Source organism: Moschus berezovskii, chromosome X, assembly GCF_049115385.1.
Source record: "Moschus berezovskii isolate FMDL1 chromosome X, NW_MosBer_1.0, whole genome shotgun sequence".
Classification (NCBI taxonomy): domain Eukaryota; kingdom Metazoa; phylum Chordata; class Mammalia; order Artiodactyla; family Moschidae; genus Moschus; species Moschus berezovskii.
This window is the reverse complement of record NC_142488.1, coordinates 139,870,609-139,892,575: the sequence shown is the minus strand read 5'-3', so window position 1 is coordinate 139,892,575 and position 21,967 is coordinate 139,870,609. Positions and strand designations below refer to the sequence as shown.

The window sequence follows — 21,967 nt, the reverse complement described above, 5'->3', positions numbered from 1 at the left end:
AGCAGAGGTTGGCAAACCTCTCTTATAAAGGGCCAGATAGCAAATATTTTAGGCTTTGAGGGGCCTATAGTCTCTGTCATAACTATCTAACCCTGCCATTGTAGTGTGACGGCAGTCATAGATAAGACATACACTAATTGGTGTGGTTAGATTCCATGAAAGCTTGATCTATGGACACTGAAATTTGAGTCACATATCACTCATAGCATCTCATAACATTCATATTACTAGTAATTTTCATATTCTTTTTCTTTGGAAAATCTTAACCATCTAAAAAGCCATTGGCTGTCATTTGCCAACTTGTGTCTAAAGGAACTATCCCCATGGGACATTACTGGCTCCCTCAACGTGGCATAGAGTTTTTCCATTTTCCATCTGAAAACGTGGCATTTTAATTTGAGATGGATAAGTAAATTTCACTAAGTTAAGGATTTTCCAAAAGAAAAAAAGCATATTGGCTTTTGTAAGTTTGTAGAATCATAGATTATTTGGCCTGGAAAATCCACTGGGATTACACATAGCACACATGTTCATGCACGCACACACACACAGTACAAATGAAGAAACTGATGCTTAGAAGAACTTGGACGGAACCACACAGCCAGCAAATGGCAGAACCAGGATTAAGAACAGCCAGGTCTGCAGCTCCTAAGACCCTTTCCTCCATGAAAGTTCTGTAGTGAAAGGAAGAAATGGATGCTTTCTGAGAGGGCTGTGTCACTTAGTCCTGGTGCAAGCACAAGGAAGGGACCAGCACCCCAAGTACATGTATTTGCTGGAGAATACCCGTGTTTTGGAAGATGGAATCTGAACTGGTGCATCTATAAACTGGTGTGATAAACATACCACTAAAACACCCAGAACTAAAGACAGGCTCACTCATTTATTAGCTGAGTGATTCTGAGCACATTACTGGACTGTGTGCCTCAGTTTTCTCCTCTGTAAACTAGCGACAGTCAAATTACCAATACAGTGCATGTGTACATGCTAAATCACTTCAGTGGTGTCTGACTCTTTTGCAAACCCATGGACTGTCTGTAGCCCACCAGGCTCCTCTGTCCATGGAATTTCCCAGGCAAGAATATTGGAGTGCATAGCCACTCCCTTCTCCAGGGGATCTTCCTCACCCAGCGATCGAACCTGGTCTCCTGCACTGCTGGTGGATTCTTTACCACCGAGCCAACGGAAAGTCCACCAATATAGTGAGGACTGAATTATTTACTATGTAGTCAGTGCTCAGAACCAAGAGAGGCATACAACAGCATTACATGCACTGTTCATGTTGTTATTATTATTTAAAATGTACTTTTCTTTCAAATCAACATTTTGGTAGGAATCAAGGGAAAAAAAGAGTGGGTGGGTAGCCATACTGGTTTCACCATTTTATCCCACTTGCGTCTACCTTTATCATGGGGTTGATGGTAGCACAGATAATTGACAGAAAATGCAGATCAGGCCTGATTCCAAATTTTGCACTTACTATAAAAGCCCATTTCAACAACCAGTTCTACTGTAAACACTTGCAAATGTCAAAATTGTGACTTGCATGAATTATCTGCAAAATTGGAAAAATACAGCTGAAAACACTGCAATCACTGTACAAGTGTTGGATTCAACACCTGAAACAGATGAATTGATTGCCTGGCTGAGATGACAGGGAGAAGGATATCAAACCCAGGGCAGCCTGACCACGGAGAGTTGGACTTCAAGAGGGAAAGACACACCCCAGACCCTGCTCACTTAGTTCTGATCCCTTTCAAAGGTGGAAGGGGATGATTAAACCCAGTTTAGGCCAATGTTACTCTCAAAACAATGACTCTAAAATTAAAGGATGTGATTGGGTTTCTCCTACAAATAAAGTCCAATATCCTTGGTTGGCATTCAAGGCCTTTCCCAGAGATGCACTTATGTGCCTGGGGTTCACTTGAGACCCTAATAGTCTACATCCCACCGTGATCTCTCTAGGTAACTTGATGTTCTGTTCTGCATGGAATGTTCTTCTCTTGGGCCCTTCTCCACCTGTCAAAGTTGTAAGCAGCCTCCAGGTGATGTCACCTCTAAGCACTTGGTCACTGCCCCAGGGAGTATGAGATCCTTCTCAGGGCCTTTAATCTCTATGAAGGCACCTGCTACATTGCTTTGTCATTTCATGTTTTTCTTCATCCGTAACTTTATTGTATGTCCTTGGTAAGTGGTTTCCGAATAAATGGATGGATGGGTGGATGGACAGATGGGTGGATGCATGGGTGGGTGGATGGGTGAATGGATGGATGGATGGGTGGGTGGATGGATAGATGGGTGGGTGGATGGAAGGGTGGGTGAATGGATGGATGGATAGGTGGATGGGTGAGTAGATGAATAGGTAGATGGGTGGGTGCGTGGGTGGATGGACAGATGGGTGGAAGGGTGGGTGGATGGATGGGTGAATGGATGGATGGATGCATGGATGGGTGGGTAGGTGGATGGGTGAATGGATGGATGGCTGGATGGGTGGGTAGATGGGTAGATGAGTGGATGGATGGATGGATAGATGGTTAATTGTATGGGAGAAAGGGAGACATTATTTTTTCTTTTAAAATGTGTTATTGGAATATCCACATCTACTCAGGCATTTTAAAAAATAATGGTGAGAAACATTCTTACTGAGAGCAAGTGAGGAAAAAATTTATATGAAACACTTGACTTATATGTTTCATATATTTCATTTATATGAAACACTTGACAGTTCTACACTAGAACTATAGGAGAAAAGTTTTTGTCAATATGATTTGTTGGCATGTGAAAATCTGTCTGCTTGTGGGCGAGGACTAGAAGTGATACATGAAAGTGAAAACTGACCCATTAGGCTGAAGAGTACTGGGTTTTTAAATTAAAACAGTCTTGGATGTTGTTCCATCATCTATTGGGTCTTTTTTAAGGAGTGAGTTCACTCCTCTCTCTGGTCCATCAGCTCTGGGGACAGTAGCTCGGCCAGTGGTGGTGCTCTAGGAATAATGATCTACAAGCCAGCATCTGGTGGACATTCTCTTAAAGATGCTCTTTCAATAAATATGCTATTTGTATAACATCCTGAGGGACACTAAACAGTCTAGATTTTATGGTGGAAGAGCACCAAGGCCATTTCTGTTTTTAAGATTCCAGTGGGAAGATTGGTATAACTGACATCATAGCAAGGGAAATGGAGCAAGAAGATCACTGACCTGTCCTGGGATGGAAAGTGTGCTCTGCTCAGAATTTCCGGGAGTATGCATGGCAGTGAGAGGAGTAGGCCAGGGATGGGTCATCTCCTGATGAGGAAAAACAAAGCAACTTTATTCGCAGGAACTTCGAAAAATGAAACACTTTCTTGGCACTAAACATGGTAGGCCCTTTCTATATACTTACTGACTTAATTGGCTTAAATATTTTCAGGAGAACTTAAAGTCATTTGGTCTATTCTCCTGCTCCATACTGCTGCTTAAAGCCTATCTTTGAGACAAAGGGCCATTCCACATCCACTTGTACATCGCCAGTGATGGGGAGCTCACTACTGTTCAAAGCAGCCAGTCTCATGTTCAGACAGCCTGATCACACTATTCTTTCCAGCAGGGAGCTAAAAAATATGTCTCCCGAGAGATTCTACTTCAGGATCACCCTTTGGAGCCACACAGAACACATCATTTCTTCTTTCTCCTGACAAGCTGTTGGAAGACACCAGCCTGATCCCCTGGTGCCATCTTTTCTCCAGTCAGAGACATTGGAAACTTGTTCATTCATTGATAGGGAACCTTCAACTTCTCTTCTAGTGCCTGAATTCTGCATTCTGTTAACTATCTCAGGTGCTCCCAGGAGGGACTCGGGACTGCCTGGGGCTCTTCTGACTCATGGTCTCCTGTTTCAGGTGTGATCTGCCAGTTCAGGGCAGGGCAGCACGATCACCACCCTCATTCTGGATGCTCTGATACTCATTTCTCTTGATGTAGCCTAACTGTTAGTGACAAGTTTCAGTTCAGTTCACTTCAGTCGCTCAGTCGTGTACAACTCTCCGCGACCCCATGAATCACAGCACGCCAGGCCTCCCTGTCCATCACCAACTCCGGAGTACACTCAAACTCATGTCCACAGAGTCGGTGATGCCATCCAGCCACCTCATTCTCCGTCGTCCCCTTCTCCTCCCGCCCCCAACCTTTCCCAGCATCAGAGTCTTTTCCAGTGAGTCAACTCGTCCCATGAGGTGGCCAAAGTATTGCAGTTTCAGCTTTAGCATCAGTCCCTCCAATGAACATCCAGGATTGATCTCCTTTAGAATGGACTGGGATCTCCTTGCAGTATAAGGGACTCTCAAGAGTCTTCTCCAGCACCACAGCTCAAAAGCATCAATTCTTCGGCGATCAGCTTTCTTCACAGTCCAACTCTCACATCCATACATGACCACGGGAAAAACCATTGCCTTGACAAGTTTAGGACCATGCTATTGACATAGTGCGTTTGTGAGCTGAAGTCTTAATGTTGGCACGGCCCCTCAGGTGCCCACTCTCCACTAGCAGAGAGGGTAGCTCCTCAGTTCTTTTAAACACTCGCTTTGAAAAGAGGTGCTGAATGGATAAGAAAGCTTTGGTACATATACACAATGGAGTATTTCTCAGCCATCAAAAAGAATGCATTTGAATCAGTTTTAATGAGGTGGATGAAATTGGAGCCAATTATACAGAGTGAAGTAAGCCAGAAAGAAGAACATCAATACTGTATATTAACGCATATATATGGAATTTAGAAAAATGGTAACCTGAACCCTGTATAAGAGACTGCAAAAGAGACATAGGCATTTAGAACAGTCTTTGGGACTCTGTGGGAGAGGGTGAAGGTGGAATGATTGGGGAGAATGGAATTGTAGCATGTATATTATCATAAGTGACCAGTCCAGGTTCGACGCGTAAATTTTCCTCTGTTCAAAAAAAAAAAAAAAAATGAAAAGAGGTGCTGTTCAACTCTTGCTGGAGTCTTAGGACTCATGGTACTTTCCCCGAATAGCGAAGATAATTAAATCACATGCTCGACATCCCAGGAGAGATGACAAAGTTTGTGAAGCTGGACGGTGCCGGCCTATACTGGATTCATCAAACATTTTGGTATATGGACATTAAATCTAAAAATCAATGTAATGATGGAAATAAAGGCAAATTTGGGAGGAGGGGGTCAAAGTTTATGAAAGGCCTTTTTAATGAGTCAGTTACATAATACTTTTCCCCAATCTTTACGGGTAACGTAATTAGTCATTTCAAAGGTAATATTAATAAGAACTCTCAGGTAGCACTAAACCATGTTTTTTCCCCTTCTATAATTATCCAGTTCAAAAAGAGTCTTTGATGTCTGAAGAGCTGTAATGCAAGAAGATACTTCACAGATTCATTCACAGTGGAACCGCTGAAGCAGAATCTGTAAGTATGATTCAGAGGAGCCCTGACACAGATTGGATTCTACCTGGCACTATTTAAAAGGAGGCAGTAAGTACATTAAAAATGCATACCAGATTTAGAGGGGATGCTTAACCTACTTAAAAGGTAGACTATTTCCAAGTGTTTTCGAGTTATGCATTTGTATGCAGTTGATAACATTCATGACAAACGCTACTTATATATTCATCAAAACTGGTCCAAAGTAACTATACATGACAACAGCTTCACGCTGAATTATAGTTACTCTGTATCTTTAAAATACACAGTGATTTCTTTGAAAATTTAGATAGTGTTTCCTGAGTAAGACGGGTCTTCTCCAATATTAGTCTCATCATTTAAAAGACACAGGTCCTACTGAGACAGTAAGCCTCAGCCTGGGATAGGAGTGTTGTTTCTTCAGCAACCGGGGAGGAAGCTTTGATCAATGAGAAACTTAGTTATCCATCCCTTTCCACCACTGGCTTTAGAGGTGTGCATCTGGCTTTATTTAAAGGTGTTTCAGACACGTAGATGGATAACTCACTTCTACTATATTTACTTAGTGGCAGAATCTGATCCTGAATTACTGTTGGAGTGTGCTTCTCTGCTGGCCAGTCCACATGAAGCTACATATACTTGCACATTTTCAGTGACAACTGAGTCACTGAGATCGTGAGATTTCATGAAACGGCAAAGCTGGCTCCATGGTACCATCGATGCATTTGATTAAGACAGGGGTGAGGCAGCTGAAAGGAATATAATTTCCTGAAAGACTATCTTCAGCAAGGAACCTTGGCACAAGCTCTTCCACTTCTCAAAATAAGTTAGACCTAGAACATGTGCAAAGCTCAATAGCAGATTTTTCATTGTTATTCTTTTCATTCACACTTGAAGGATATTAATCTATTTTTATGTTCTTGTTATTCCCAGGATAAGAACATGCACACCCCCTTATCCAACTGTAGTAATCTGCCTGTTCCTCACGTGGGAATGAGCACCTGCTCCAAAGTGTTGCCAAAGCTTTGACAACATGCTCCAGGGCTGAGCACCTGTACTCAATACCAAGCATCACTGCTCCGTTAACCACAAAAATTACACACACACGTGAGATTGGTCTGAAACTCCATCTCTGGGCTCCTTTGATCCTGAGAAAGATAAAGCAGGTATTCATCCCTGCACTAGGCCATCAATGTAGTGGAGGTTCTGAAAGGTGGGGCCTCACACTGGCCACAAGTGATTGCTGGGGACCAGGTCCATGGCACATACTCTTTCCATGACACTAGATGTATCTCCCCTTTGTGAGGTCAACTTTGGTTTATGGAGAAAGGACTAAGCAAGCAATGCTGTTCTATTTTTCAGTACTTCACAAGCAATAGGGAATTCTATGCAGTTTCTAAAAATAGTGCTGATGCTTACCCTCCTGTGATCTGAAGACTCCCTAGCCAAACTCAGAAGAAATCAGAAAAGGCTCATTTTCCACTAGCAATTATTTTCCAACCAGATCCTCCAGCACTAGGACTTGAGCAAACCCAAAATAGTTTGTGGGGAGACTTGCTTTGCCCGACTTAGAAACAGAAGCTGGGTGCCCCACACTCTGAGGGGCAGAAAGAGTAAGAATTCCAGACCCTGTTGGTCTCAGTTATGTCCCAGATTCATCCAACACACAGCTGGCTGTTTTTTCAAGTGTCTACTATGTTGGCCAAGCCTTATCTCATTCACCTTTCTATCTCTAGTGCCTAGTACATAGTAACTGGCTATTGTGAGATATTATTATTAGTCTCTGAAGTTTCTATGTGTGAATTATCATTATTATTAACAATAACGAAAATATCAAGATTTACCTAGTCATTACAGTGTGTCAAAGCTCCTTTCTCCTGGGTCCTGGTGTGCACAAGGTTTTGTTGTGCCCTTCAAGGCAAATAGACGGAGAAACAATGGAAACAGTGACAGATTTTATTTTCTTGGGCTCCAAAATCACTGCAGATGGTGACTGCAGCCAAGAAATTAAAAGACTTTTGCTTCTTGTAAGAAAAGCTATGACCAAACTAGACAGCATATTAAAGAGCAGAGACATTACTTTGCTGACAATGGTTGGTCTAGTCAAAACTATGGTTTTTCCAGGGGTCATGTATGGATGTGAGAGTTGGAACATAAAGAAAGCTGAGTGCCAAAGGATAAGGCTCTTGAAAGTCCCTTGGATTGCAAGGAGACCCAACCAGTCCATCCTAAAGGAAACCAGTCCTGAATATTCATTGGAAGGACTGATGCTGAAGCTCCAATACTTTGACCATCTGATGTGAAGACCCAACTCATTAGAAAAGACCCTGATGCTGGGAAAGATTGAAGGCAGGAGGAAAAGGGGACCACAGAGGACTACGAGATGGTTGGATGGCATCACTGACTCAATGAACATAAGTTTGAGCAAGCTCCAGGAGATAGAGAAAAACAGGGAAGCCTGGCATGCTGCAGTCCATGGGGTGGCAAAGAGTTGGACAGGACTGAGCAACTGAAAAACAACAAGTGTGTCAGGTACTTAGTTCCCACACTTGGCTTTTCTGTACCATAAACTATAGAGGCAGGAATTAGCATCACATTCATTGGACAGATGAGGAAACAGATGCAAAGAATTCCCTTTGAAGGATTCCCTGCATTTTTTTAAGTAATTAATTTATTTTTCATTGGAGGCAAATTATTTTACAATATTATATTGGTTGGTTTTGCCATACATTGACATGAATTCGCCCCGGGTTTATATAAGTTCCCCCTCCTGAACCCCCCTCCCACCTCCCTCCTCCCTTTATCCTCCCTCTGGGTCATCCCCACACGCCAGCCCCGAGCATCCTGTAACATGCATCGACCCTGATCTAGTGATTCGTTTCACATATGACAACATACGTGTTTCAATGCCATTCTCCCAAATCATCCCACCCTCACCCTCTCCCACAGAGTCTCAAAGGCTGTTCTATACATCTGTGTCTCTTTTGCTGTCTCGTATACAGGGTTATCATTTGCATCTTTCTAAATTCCATATATATGCGTTAGTATACTGTATTGGTGTTTTTCTTTCTGGCTTACTTCACTCTGTATAATAGGCTCCAGTTTCATCCACCTCATTAGAACTGATTCAAATGTATTCTTTTTAATAGCTGAATAATACTCCATTGTGTATATGTACCAAAGTTTTCTTATCCATTCGTCTGCAGATGGACATCTAGGTTGCTTCCATGTCCTGGCTATTGTAAACAGTGCTGCAATGAACATTGGAGTACATGTGTCTCTTTCAATTCTGGTTTCCTCGGTGTGTATGCCCAGGAGTGTGATTGCTGGATCATATGGCAGTTCTGTTTCCAGTTTTTTGAGGAATCTCCACACTGTTCTCCATAGTGGTTGTACTAGTTTGCATTCCCACCAACAGTGTAAGAGGGTTCCCTTCTCTCCACATCCTCTCTAGCATTTATTGCATGTGGACTTTTGGATAGCAGCCATTCTGACTGGTGTGAAATGACAGCCTTCAGAATGGGAGAAAATAATAGCAAATGAAGCAACTGATAAAGGATTAATCTCCAAAATATACAAGCAGCTCCTGCAGCTCAATTCCAGAAAAATAAATGACCCAATCAAAAAATGGGCCAAAGAACTAAACAGACATTTCTCCAAAGAAGACATAAAGATGGCTAACAAACACATGAAAAAATGCTCAACATCCCTCATAATCAGGGAGATTCCCTGCATTTTGTTCTACAAACTTGTACTCTTATGTACCAGTCACCAGGATCCAGAAAGCATTAAAAGTCAAAGTTCTTCCACAAAGAGGTCAGTCTGCTTGACACACTAAGCTGTCACGGAAGAGTTCGCGGTGTGAGGTCCTGGGAAAGGCTTTGTGGTGAAGGCAAGTGGAGCACTATGTGTGCACATACATGTGTGTCTGTGTGTGCGTAAATAATTATAATAATAATGATGACTTACGTTGGGGTTTTGGTTGAAATGAATGCTTTCAGAAAAATTATCTCATTCAATCAATAACTTAAACATATAGAATGCCTGCTTATCAAAATTGCAGGTGACAGTAAACTGTGAGCATTCAAAATTCAGAAAGATCCTGCAAAACTGGCCTGAAGCCGATGAGATGAATTTTAACAGAGGTAAATGAAAATTGCAATTATATTACACAAACCAAGTGTAAAACTGTAAAATGAGAAAGACTTAGCTGTAATTCATGGGCTAAAACCCCAAAGATTTTAGTTTAACCTTAAGTCAGTTTGAAGGATTTGGCAGTCAAAAGAACCAATGCCAGCTCAGGTGATATGTAGGTTAGCAAGATGCCCATAATGTGGAAGGCAACTGTTGGTTATACCATAGTAGTACATTGTACAAGACAGAGTTTACCGTCCTAGATTCCCCATAACAGCAGGGGCACTGGAATACTGAACGCTCTTAAAAGGGATGGTTACCAGAACCATTAGAGCTTTGAAAGCTCATCACATTTATGAATGCCCTTCAAGAGAATGAGGAAAGTTTAGTCTACAGGAAAGGGAAGTTGAGGGAAGGTCTGGGTGGTGCTTTCAGATACCTGAAGGGTGGTCACACAGAAGAGATCTGGAACCCACTCTATGGATCAAGAGGTTAGGACCAGCCCTATGGATCGAAGTTAACAGGGAAATAATTTTAGCTTTAACTAAGGAAGAATTTCCAATCAGGTGAGCTTTCCAACCACAGAGCCTACTGTTTCAGAAGGCAATGAGTGACCCATCTCTAAAGGCAAGGCAGCCCCTGCCTAGGGTACCAGAAAAGGGATTCCTATAAAGTTGGGGGGCCAGGTGGGGCTCATGGACTAACTGCATTGCCTTATATAATTGTGGGATTCTATTCTTTCTCTCTGTAAAATCAATGATATTGATGATACGATACAAAGCTGAATCTGGAGCAGTAGGATCTTTCATATGACATGTAAACATGACTGACCAAACTGGCTAAGGAAATTCACCACAGTCTTGTGGGCGGTGGGCAAGTGCTGGGGGAGACTACTATCTTACAGTGAGATAGCAAACAACCCAATTCATCTGATTATTTGCTCAGCTCTTATGAAGTCCAACAATCATGGAACCATAGACTTTCCTGGACGTCATAACTGACACTCCTACCAAACCTCTCCTGTAGTCTCAAAATCCTGTTCCACTTAATTTAATGAATATTCTTCTGTTTGGAATGCTCTTAAGACAGCCTCCTGAGCTTTTATCTCTGATGTCTATGCAAGTTCTAGTCAGGAAGAAGTAGAAAATCAACTGTTATAGTAAACAACTTCCCAACAATGAGCCAACACACAAAATGCAATCCACTAGGAAAACAAATATAAAAAGGCTAATTCTTTTTAAAGTTTCTAACAGTAAGATATGATTTCATTGACATGTATAAAAACGTTGGCAATATTCCTTCAAATAAATAATTGACTGTTTTATTCAAAACTCTTTTTTTTTGTTTTGTTTTATTCAAAACTCTTTAGTACAGTCTCAGGGAATCTGGAAATTTTTTCCATTGGCCCTAGGAGTGTACGTGCAAAACTTCTAGCTCACACAGGCTGCCTTTGTCCTGGCAGCCCCCAAACCAGGGTTCCACTAAAAAAGAGCCTGATTCTAATTTACAATGGGGAGAGGTCATCAGTGACCCCGCAGCTTCACCATGTGCTCATTCAATCAATCAATTCATCTTCTTGCCATTGCCAGATGCAATCAATTCCATTTCATCTACTGAATATAATGAGGATGTGGATGGCCATAGGCAGGGCCTAGCCATGCAAATTCTTTTGTACCAGTTACTCCTCAGGCACTCCACATTTAAATGCTACAAAGAGACACCACAAAAGGCAGCAAAAGGGGGCAAGACCACCATAGTGACATACTGGGCAGAGTTCAACCAGATCCATCAAATTCTGCATATTTTAGCAAGAGCAACCTGAGGCCACAGCCCATGCAACTAATTGGATGAGCCCTCGACAGATGATCGCCTTGAAAATATCAATCCTTATCAGGACATTTGTCTTAATCAGGTGAACCCATCAGAACAGAAAACGGGCCACCCCACTAGGAAACATGGTTAGATCGAAATTGCCTTCCTTGGTAAAGTCAGTATTAGCAAGAATTCAAGAGTAAGAAATGTAAGAACTGGCCATCGAGAAATGTTTTGGGAAGATCAGGAGAAGGAAACCTCGGTAGAGACCTTTTGATCAAGAGTCCAGTGCAGGCATCAGAGGAATCTGAAGTTACCCAAAGGCCATTTCTTAGCTTTTTTTTCACCCGTGAACCTGTTTTTCTCATTTGTAAGCTAATTTGGAAATTTGTAAGTTACTCTTCTGAAAACTATTTTTTAACTTCATTGTCAAGTGTTTAGCTCCTTTTCAAATTATTTTGCCATTAAGTACATCCAAGTGACCATCATTTAAAATATACTGGTTTGACTGTATCTATATGTGTATATATCCATCTTGCTGCAGATGACATTATTTCATTCTTTTTTTATGGCTCAATAGTATTTCATTATGCATGTATGTGTGTGTATACATGCATATATATGTAAATTTTCTTTATCCATGCCTCCAAACCTGGACATTTAAGTTGCTTCCATCTCCTACCTATCTTAATAATGTTGTGATGAATATTGGGATCTATGTATATTTTCAAATTAAGGTTTTGTCCAGATATATGTCCAGGAGTGGGATTGCTAGATCATATGGTAACTCTATTATTACTTTTTTAAGGAACTTTCATACTGTTCCCCATAATGGCTACACCTAATTACGTTCCCTTTTCTCCTACATTCTCTCTACCATTTATTATCTGTAGACTTTTTGATCATGGCCATTCTGACCGGTATAAGGTGATACTCATTGCCATTTTGATTTGCATTTCTCTAATAATAAGCAATGTTCAGCATCTTTTCATGTGCTTTTTGTCCATCTGCATGTCTTCTTTGAAGAAATGTCTATTTAGATCTTCTATCCATTTTTTGATAGGGCTATTTTTTAATATTGAGCTGTATAAGCTGTTTGGAGATTAACCCATAGTTGATTGCATCATTCACAAATATTTTCTCTCATTCTGTATGTTGTCTTTTTGTTTTGTTTATGGAATCCTACTCATCCATAAAAAAAAATGAAATAATGCCATTTGCAGCAACATGGATAGACCTAGAAATTATCCTACTATGTGAAATAAGTCAGACAGATTAAAGGCAAATAGCATATGACATCACTTATATTTGGAACCTTAAAAACGATACAAATAAACTTATTTACAAAATGGAAACAGAGTCTCAGACATAGAAAAAAAAACTTACAGTTACCAAAGTGGAAAGGTTGGGCAGGGGATAAATTAGGTATTTGGGAGTAATATATACACAACAACAAACAGTGGAAAATTGAAATCTGTATGCAGGTCAAAAAGCAGCATTTAGAACTGGACATGGAACAACGGACTGGTTCCAAATGGGGAAAGGAGTACATCAGGGCTGTATATTGTCACTCTGCTTATTTAACTTATATGCAGAATACATCATGTGAAATGATGAAGCACAAGGTGGAATCAAGATTTCTGGGGAAATATCAATAACCTCAGATACACAGATGAAACCACCCTTATGGCAGAAAGTGAAGAGGAACTAAAAAGCCTCTTGATGAAAGTGAAAGAGGAGAGTGAAAAATCTGACTTAAAACTCAAGATTTAAAAAACTAAGATCATGGCATCCAGGCCCATCACTTCATGGCAAATAGATGGGAAAACAATGGAAACAGTGACAGACTTTATTTTTTGGGGCTCCAAAATCACTGTAGATGGTGACTACAGCCATGAAATTAAAAGACACTTGTGGAAGAAAAGCTATGACAAACCTAGACAGTGTATTAAAAAGCAGAGACATTACTTTGCAACAAAGGTCCGTCTAGTCAAAGCTATGATTTTTCCAGTAGTCATGTATGGATGTGAGAGTTGGACCATAAAGGCTAAGCGCCAAAGAATTGATGTGTTCAAACTGTGGTGTTGGAGAAGACTCTTGAGAGTCCCTTGGACTGCAAGGAGATCAAACTAGTCAATATTAAAGGAGATCAGTCCTGAATATTCATTGGAAGGACTGATGCTGAAGCTGAAGGTCCAACACTTTGGCCACCTGATGTGAAGACCTGACTCATTAGAAAAGACCCTAATGCTAGGAAAGATTGAAGGCAGGAGGAGAAGGGGATGACAGAGGATGAGATGGTTGGATAGCATCACCAACTCAATGGACATAAGTTTTAGCAAATTCTATGAGATGGTGAAGGACAAGGAAGCATGGTGTGCTGCAAAGCTTGGTGTGCTCTTTAGATAAACAACAAGGACCTACTGAATAGCATAGGGAATTATATTCTGTATATTGTAATAACCAGTAATGGAAAGAATCTGAAAAAAGAATACATATATGCATATATACATGTGTATATATGTATTTATATATATAAATATATATAACTGAATCACTTGGCTGTACACATGAAAGTAATACAACATTGTAAATAAATTATGCTTCAATAAAGAAAAAAATAAATTTAAATATACTGGCTTGAAACAATTTCCTAGGCTTTCCTAATGGTACAAGTATTTTTTTTGTCTTTTTTTTCAGAGCCATTTTACTGGGTGAAATGACCTGCTATATCCTCATAGCATGAGATATTTTTTATGGTTAACCTCCAATTTGCACCTTCCCTCGCTTCTCCCCTAGTACCATCCTGAATGATCTACATTTTATTTCATTCATTCTAAAAACATTTATCAGAGTGTCTACTCTCTAGGCTTCTCTGGTGACTGGGCAGCTAAAGCTAGACAATATCCAGGCTCAGGGTGTGCATGGATGCTTGATAGTTAGAATCTTTATAAACGGAATCAGTGTAAGATAATGACAATTATTAGTTATCATTCAAAGTGAAAGTGTGTTAGCTGCTCAGTTTTGTCTGACCCTTTGCGACCCCATGCACTGTAGCCCACCAAGCTCCTCTGTGGATATCCAAGCAAGAATACTGGAGTGGAGAATTCCCTTCTCCATTCCCTCTCCACATTTCCTTCTCCAGGCCATCTTTCTGACCCAGGGATCGAACTCCAGTCTCCTGCATTGCAGACAGATTCAAAAGTAGAACTAAAATAAACTTGTCAGAGTTTTTTGTTTTTTTTTTTAAGAGTAACATGCAATATGTTACCATCTTCCAAAAATTACCAAAGTGATTTTCTGATCTCTCACTGCTGGACAAATACACAGTGTACATGCAGCAACAGAGCAGTCATTTAGGAAGCCAGCTTATTCCATAAGTGAAAGGCACTGGAGAATGACAATTCTAGGCAAATGGAGACAGAAGGATAAATTTCTCTCAATCAAAGACTTACACAAGGCATTAGTATTCCATTTATTTCTGAGGGCTGCTGTAGCTTTTCAAACATTATAGCTTTCTTTAGTTTATACTTATCATATTAAGAAAAATGATAATGAGGCGTTCATGACAACTGCTTTGAAAACGAACAAAGCTTCAGTTGCTGAGGAAAAAAGAACTAATATCTATTTTCATGGAAAGAGGCCTCCAGTGAATGGCTTGGCTGTAGCTTTGCTCTCTCATTATTTCGGAGCTCAGTAAAAATAAAGCAGCAGACCACTAATACAGCTGAAACTTCAGCCAATATGATTTGAATGGAATTGTCTATTTCAGTCTGAGAACTATAGAATTGCAGTGCCAGGGGTCCAAAAGAGAACCGGTTTGTCCCATTCACATGACATTAACTCACAAATTGATCACAAGTTGTCGGTCTAATTGAACATCACCAGACCCACCTTCCCGCCACACACACTCCCCCAATAAACAGAAAAATAAACCAACAGAGGCATAAAACTCTTTGCAATAGCCTGAATTTAACATCAAAACCACAACTAAGCCCCAGTGAAACTGATTCAGAGAGCCCCCTCGGAATACTCCAGGCCCGAGAGGCTGAGTATTCCTGAATGCCTGGACAGCTTCTCCTCTCTCCAGATTAGTATTTTTCTTCAATTACTTCAAATAACGGGAAATAAATAGCTTCTTTATTCCACATAGAGGTGGCACAAGTGAGAGTCCTATCTTTTTCTAAAGGCATGTCTGACTAATGGAGAAAGAGAACATTCTCACCTCAGTACAAAACGCACCAGGAGCAGGTGGTATGGAAGGAAAACCCTGCCCCATAGGCTTGCTATAAAGCTTCAGTCCTGTGTTCAAATCAGCCAGGAAGGTTTCTCTCTGCCTCAGGAGAAACAGCCACTTGCCAAACTACATAAGCAAGGAAAAGCTACTGACACGACATGTCTTTGGAAATCATATCACGTAGCAATGAGATAATTCACACCAAGCATTTGCTAAGCAGAAATCCAATCCAATACTTGCATTTCACGTCCTAGTCTTTTTTTAAATAAAAAGTTAACAATTGCTCTTGAAGTCTATCATCAAAGTGTCTTTTATTAAGTGTTCCCCATTGAACTCTTTGAGGCATCCACACCTGCACTCTCATTTGTTCACCATGAGAACGGGATGCCTAATGACACCATGGGAATCCATTGACCATGGATATCTCTAAATCCTCTATAAACCTGTATGTGTTTTCCACCTAGACCATCTCTTGGGGTCACCAGGTCGATACTTTATTCCCTGTTATAAATTTAGTAAAGCATCACAAAGAAGGTTGGAAGCTGGGAATGCCAAGCCCTTTCCTGGAGAGGGTACAGCGAGGGAAAGTCACATTGAGCTCAAGGTAAATAAATAGCACGTGGAGGACTCTCCCGAATAAACTGCCTCTCTTAGGCCTCAGCTTTAGACTGTGCTGTGTAATCAATTTGTATCTCTTGTCCAAAGCTGATGGTCAATGGTTTTATAGCGGGCTCTAGTCACATCTTTCTTCCCCATGCTAGGGTAGCTTGCCCCTCTTTTCTGCTTGCTCCTGCTCCCCTCGCCTCTCCCTCATTTGCTTTGAGAAAGGAAAGAACTGTGCAAAATCATTTTTCAAAAGTCCTGGTAAGGGGTCTGCAAGCTACCCACAGAGACCGTTGTATAGCTGACAGAAATGAACATGGCAGGGTCTCTGGGCTAATTAAACAAATGTGACAATTTGAAAAAGCTGTGAAGTGCCTTGTGAAGCACAGAATGGTCAAAAATGAAAAAAAAAAAGAGAAACTGCACTGTATTGATGACATGGAAGGGGCTTACATATTTAATAACTAAGAAAACCATCACAGGGGCAATTTAAACTCCTCAGCAAAACCAGATTGGGAGTCTGTGAAGGCTTGAAGCATGGAATTTATCATCACACTGGGAAAATATTTGAACATGCTGAACAATAATAGGAAGAACCACAGTAAAATCCACTAGACGCTTCCGTGTATCTAGGGGATGCTGCTGCTGCTGCTGCTGCTGCGTCACTTCAGTCGTGTCCGACTCTGTGTGACCCCATAGACGGAAGCCCACCAGGCTCCCCCGTCCCTGGGATGCCATTTCCATCTCCAATGTGTGAAAGTGAAAAGTGAAAGTGAAGTCGCTCAGTTGTGTCCGACCCTTAGCGACCCCACGGACTGCAGCCTACCAGGCTCCAGAATGAACCAAATTTCATTTACATTATCATATTTAATCCACTCAAGAATCTGAGGAAGGCATTTTTCTTGTTCTCACCTCACAGATCCAACTTTTGAGTCTCAGAGAAGAGGATTTGCTGGTATAAAGTCACATGACCAGCATGTGCCATGTCAAGGACCAGCATCCAGGGGTCTGGCTTTGCATACTGAACTTTTTTCACCGCCATCCTGTTCCATGATGATGGGCCCTCTAAAAGGGCATGTTGTAGAATGTGTGGCAGGAACCAGGCTTTCTTAGCTTCCTGTACGCCAAGGACACCTGGGTGGTTTGAGGAGGTATCATATAAATGTTTGGAAAGCACTGCCCTTACTCATGCCACTTTCTCAAGTCATTGTCATATGTGAGGGCTGTACAAACTAGATGGCAAGTCGAAGAAAACAAGTTCATCTCTAAGGAACCTGGATTTATTAAATGTACCTTGTCACCAGAATACAGTGCCATGAATGGCTGTTCACAGGACTTAGACAATATCAAGGTTAATAATCCAGCTCTAGGGTCCCTTTGCATTTCATGGGCACAATAAAGGACAGAAACAGTGTGGATCTAACAGAAACAGAAAATATTAAGAAGAGGTGGCAACAATATACAGAAGAACCATACAAAGAAGCTCTTAATGACCCAGATAGCCATAATAGTGTGATCACTCACCTAGAGCCAGACATCCTGAAATGCGAAGTCAAGTGGGCCTTAGGAAGCATCACTATAAACAAAGCTAGTGGAAGTGATGGAATTCTAGCTGGGTTATTTCAAACCCTAAAAGATGATGCTGTGGCATCACTCAATGAAAGTGTGGCATACACTCAATATGCCAGCAAATTTGGAAAACAGCAGTGGCCAAACAGGACTGGAAAAGGTCAGTTTCCATTCCAATCCCAAAGAAAGGCAATGCCAAAAACTGTTCAAACTACTGCACAATTGTACTCATCTCACATGTTAGCAAAGTAATGCTCAAAATTCTCCAAGCCAGGCTTCAACAGTATGTGAACTGAGAACTTCCAGATATTCAACTGGATTTAGAAAAGGCAGAGGAACCAGAGATCAAATTGCCAACATCTGCTGAACCATAGAAAAAGCAAGAGAATTCCAGAAAAAAAAAAACATCTATTTCTGCTTCACAGACTACGCTAAAGCCTTAGACTGTGTGGAACACAACAAACTGTGGAGAATTCTTAAAGAGATGGGAATACCAATCCACCTGACTTGCCTCCTGAGAAATCTGTATGCAGGTCAAGAAGCAACAGTTAGAACTGGACATGGTACAATGGACTGGTTCCAAATTGGGAAAGGAGTACGTCAAGGCTGTATACTGTCACCCTGCTTATTTAACTTATATGCAGAGTACATCATGTGAAATGCCAGGCTGGATGAAGCACAAGCTGGAATCAAGACTGCTGGGAGAAATATCAATAAACTCCACTATGCAGATGACACCACCCCTATGCCAGAAAGTGAAGAGAAACTAAACAGCCTCTTGATGAAGGTGAAAGAAAAGAGTGAGAAAGTTATCTTAAAACTCAAAATTCAAAAAACAAAGATCATGGCATCCGGTCCCATCACTTCATGACAAATAGACAGGGAAACAATGGAAACAGTGACAGACTTTGTTTTCTTGCGCTCCAAAATCACTGCAGATGGTGGCTGCAGCCATGAAATTAAAAGATACTTGCTCCTTGGAAGAAAAGCTATAACAAACTTAGACAGCATATTAAATAGCAGAGATATTACTTTACCAACAAAGGTCCATATAGTCAAATATATGGTTTTTCCAGTAGTTATGTATGGATGTGAGAGTTGGACCATAAAGAAAGCTGAGCACTGAAGAATTGATGCTTTTGAACTGTGGTGATGGAGAAGACTCTTGAGAGTCCCTTGGACTGCAAGGAGATCCAACCAATCCATCTTAAAGGAAATCAGTCCTGAATATTCATTGGAAGGACTGATGCTGAAGCTGAAGCTCCAATACTTTGGCCACCTGATGCAAAGAACTGACTCACTGGGAAAGACCCTGATGCTGCGAAAGATTGAGGGCAGGAGGAGAAGGGGACGACAGAGAATGAGATGGTTGGATGGCATCACCAACTCAATGGACACGAGTTTGAACAAGCTCTGGGAGTTGGTGATGGGCAGGAAACCCTGGCGTGCTGCAGTCCATGGGGTTGCAAAGAGTTGGACATGACTCGGCAACTGAATTAATGGTCTCTGAGAGAATTCCATCAAGTCACGGGTCATCTATAGTCTCTGGAGCTGTCCAAGAGCTGATGTGGTCCTTTCATTAAGCATGTACCTTAGGTGAATATCTCTAGAGATGGACAAGCTGGAGAGGGTAGGAGAGGGAGCATGAAAGAGAGGGAGCGAATATGAAACAAGTTCTGGGTTTTGATAGTAGTGCTTTGGTGGGGTGGGCCCTTCCAAAGGCTCCTGTGCTCTTTCCTTCCCAGAGCCTGGGGATGAAGGCAGCATCATTCCCACTGAACTTGCTCAAGGACTGCACTGTGACTGGGCACTTCCCTGAACTGCCCACAAAGCCATGCATATATGCCTGAAATGTCCCTCATCTCTCTTTGGCAAGAAAATTTGCCTTATCTCTTTCTACCTGCTGCTTCTGCTGCTGCTGTGTCACTTTAGTCGTGTCCGACTCTGTGTGACCCCATAGACAGAAGCCCACCAGGGTCCCCCGTCCCTGGGATTCTCCGGGCAAGAACACTAGAGTGGGCTGCCATTTCCTTCTCCAATGTGTGAAAGTGAAAAGTGAAAGTGAAGTTGCTCAGTCGTGTCCGACCCTTAGCGACCCCACGGACTGCAGCCTACCAGGCTCCTCCATCCATGGGATTTTCTAGGCAAGAGTACTGGAGTGGCTTGCCATTGCCTTCTCCTCTCTTTCTACCTACTTAACCTGATTTTTGGTTCTTTTTTATGCAGTAGGGGCACTGCTCAGAACTAGAGTAACATTTGACCAATATATTCTACAGAAGTCTCAGGTGGAAATAAATTATTCAGATATCCTCTAAACATAGAGAAAGGTACATAGTTAAAAAGCTAAAACTGGACTTGGTTTTATTTAATGGTAAGACTCAGAATGAAGACCTGAAGCAGATCTTAAGAGATAATATAGGGACAGTTTTGTTCACCAGAACTTTCTGCAATGATGCAAACACTGTATTTTGTATTCTCCAATGACAACGACTGGCCGCATGTGGCTTCTGAGCATGTGCAGTTTGGCTAATGGACTGAGAAACTATACTTTTATTAAAATGTAGCTAAATTTAAACAACCAACCACATGTGGCTATTACTATATTGAACAACTCAAACCAGTCAACACTTCAATTTTAGAGAGGGAAATTGTGAAGCATGTAATGGTTAAGAGACTTGCCAAGCGTCATAAAATAAGGCAGTGGAAGAAGGGTCAGGAGAGCTTTGAGGTCCCTTGATGCCCAGGCCAGTGTCTTTGCCACCTAGCTTTCTTCTCAATCCCAGTTCTCCGAAAGACAGGCACTATGCAGTCTTTTGCTCTGTAACACAGATCAGACTCTGACAATATCAGAGTGGAGCCTCCATATCAGACCATTATTCACTTTTGTATAGTAAGTACTAGATGTGTGAGGCTGTGATGGGTGCCCAGCATTAAAGAGCAGGAAAGAAGCTACAGAGTTTGAGGGTAGACAAGCTTCTCAGGTTTCCTCCAGTCCCAACAGGTCCTGAGAAGTTGAGAGCAAATTGAATATAAAACAAATCAGAGGCCCAGACAGCCATGCTGCTTTGGTCTGCCCTATTTGTAGATTGGCCTCCATTCTTTATTTTGTGATTCAGCCACTTCTAATTAACCGAGTGCCAGGAGAGAGCTGGGTGAGTCTCTTGGTGTTAGCATATTCATCCCTGGGATGGAGGACTTTGGCTCTGCTGCGTTTGACACCATTTTGGCTGTGAGGCTGAGAGTGTTTAATGGAAGCAACACAAAGGCTTCCAGCAACAATGGTCGGGGAAACTCACTCTGGAGGAAAGAGCACATCTCATGGAGGCTTCTTTCTTGTGAGCACAATAATAATAAACACAGTGAATGCTACCGTGTCTCCTCTCTCTGGGTATAAGAACATATGGGACCCCACCTTGGCCTTTCATCAATGCCTCGTTTAAAGTGATAATGCAAAATTATTGAACTTTGAAGAGCAATAGTAAAAATAGTCTCGAGCAATGGTATTAAACAATAATTGGAAATAGAAAAACTTAGCACAAAAAGTGGAGCCAAATATATTATTTGGATAAATAAGAAATGGGTCATTATAATGCCTAATATTTGTATAAATATTCTACTCACTAAAGACTATTATCTGCTTATTAATGTAAAATATCTTCATAGAAAATAAAATAATTGTTTTGTCATCTGTGGGTGGAAATAACACTATGAAGTGATTTTCTCTAACCATTTATCTACAAATTTAAATCATTCAACAAACACAGAGCACCTGTTCTATGCACTTTTTATACACCTACACTTATTACCTTTGTGGGCATATGTCTCTGTGTGGGGGGGAGGGATACTGGGCTGGGACAAAGGGACAGAGAGATGAGTTTGACACTGACTCTACTCTAAGGAACTTCACATTATACCATGAGAGGCAGCTCCCTCAACACACAAAGGTGACAGGTGTAGATGAAGAAAAAGTGCTGAGGGGACCCAGGAGCTGAAGAGAGAGATTCCTTTCGTTCAGACAGTGTTAGAGCTTCAGAGAAGAAGTGACCTCTGTGTCTGGTCTTACATGGTATGACCAGTAGTTCATTAGGCAGATGAGAGTGGATGGGGTTCTAGGCAAAGGGAGGGGCCAACACAGAGGACCAAGGAACAGGGGGATGGCATATCTGATGAAAGGAAAGAAGTCTGTGGAGGATGGAGAAAA

General features: G+C 41.4%; 1 protein-coding gene across 5 annotated transcripts in view; it reads right to left on the bottom strand.

Moving 5' to 3' along the window:
• Positions 1 to 21,967, bottom strand: part of AFF2 (ALF transcription elongation factor 2) — a 577,381-nt gene that overhangs the window by 181,297 nt on the left and 374,117 nt on the right. For 4 of the 5 annotated variants that reach the window (XM_055438072.2, XM_055438074.2, XM_055438073.2 and 1 more), the window contains one exon: positions 3,201 to 3,287. The exons of the other annotated variant lie outside the window; for it this stretch is intronic. In XM_055438072.2, the coding sequence (XP_055294047.2) occupies positions 3,201 to 3,287 (87 nt within the window). The remainder of the gene's footprint in view (positions 1 to 3,200; positions 3,288 to 21,967) is intronic. 5 annotated transcript variants of the gene reach the window in all.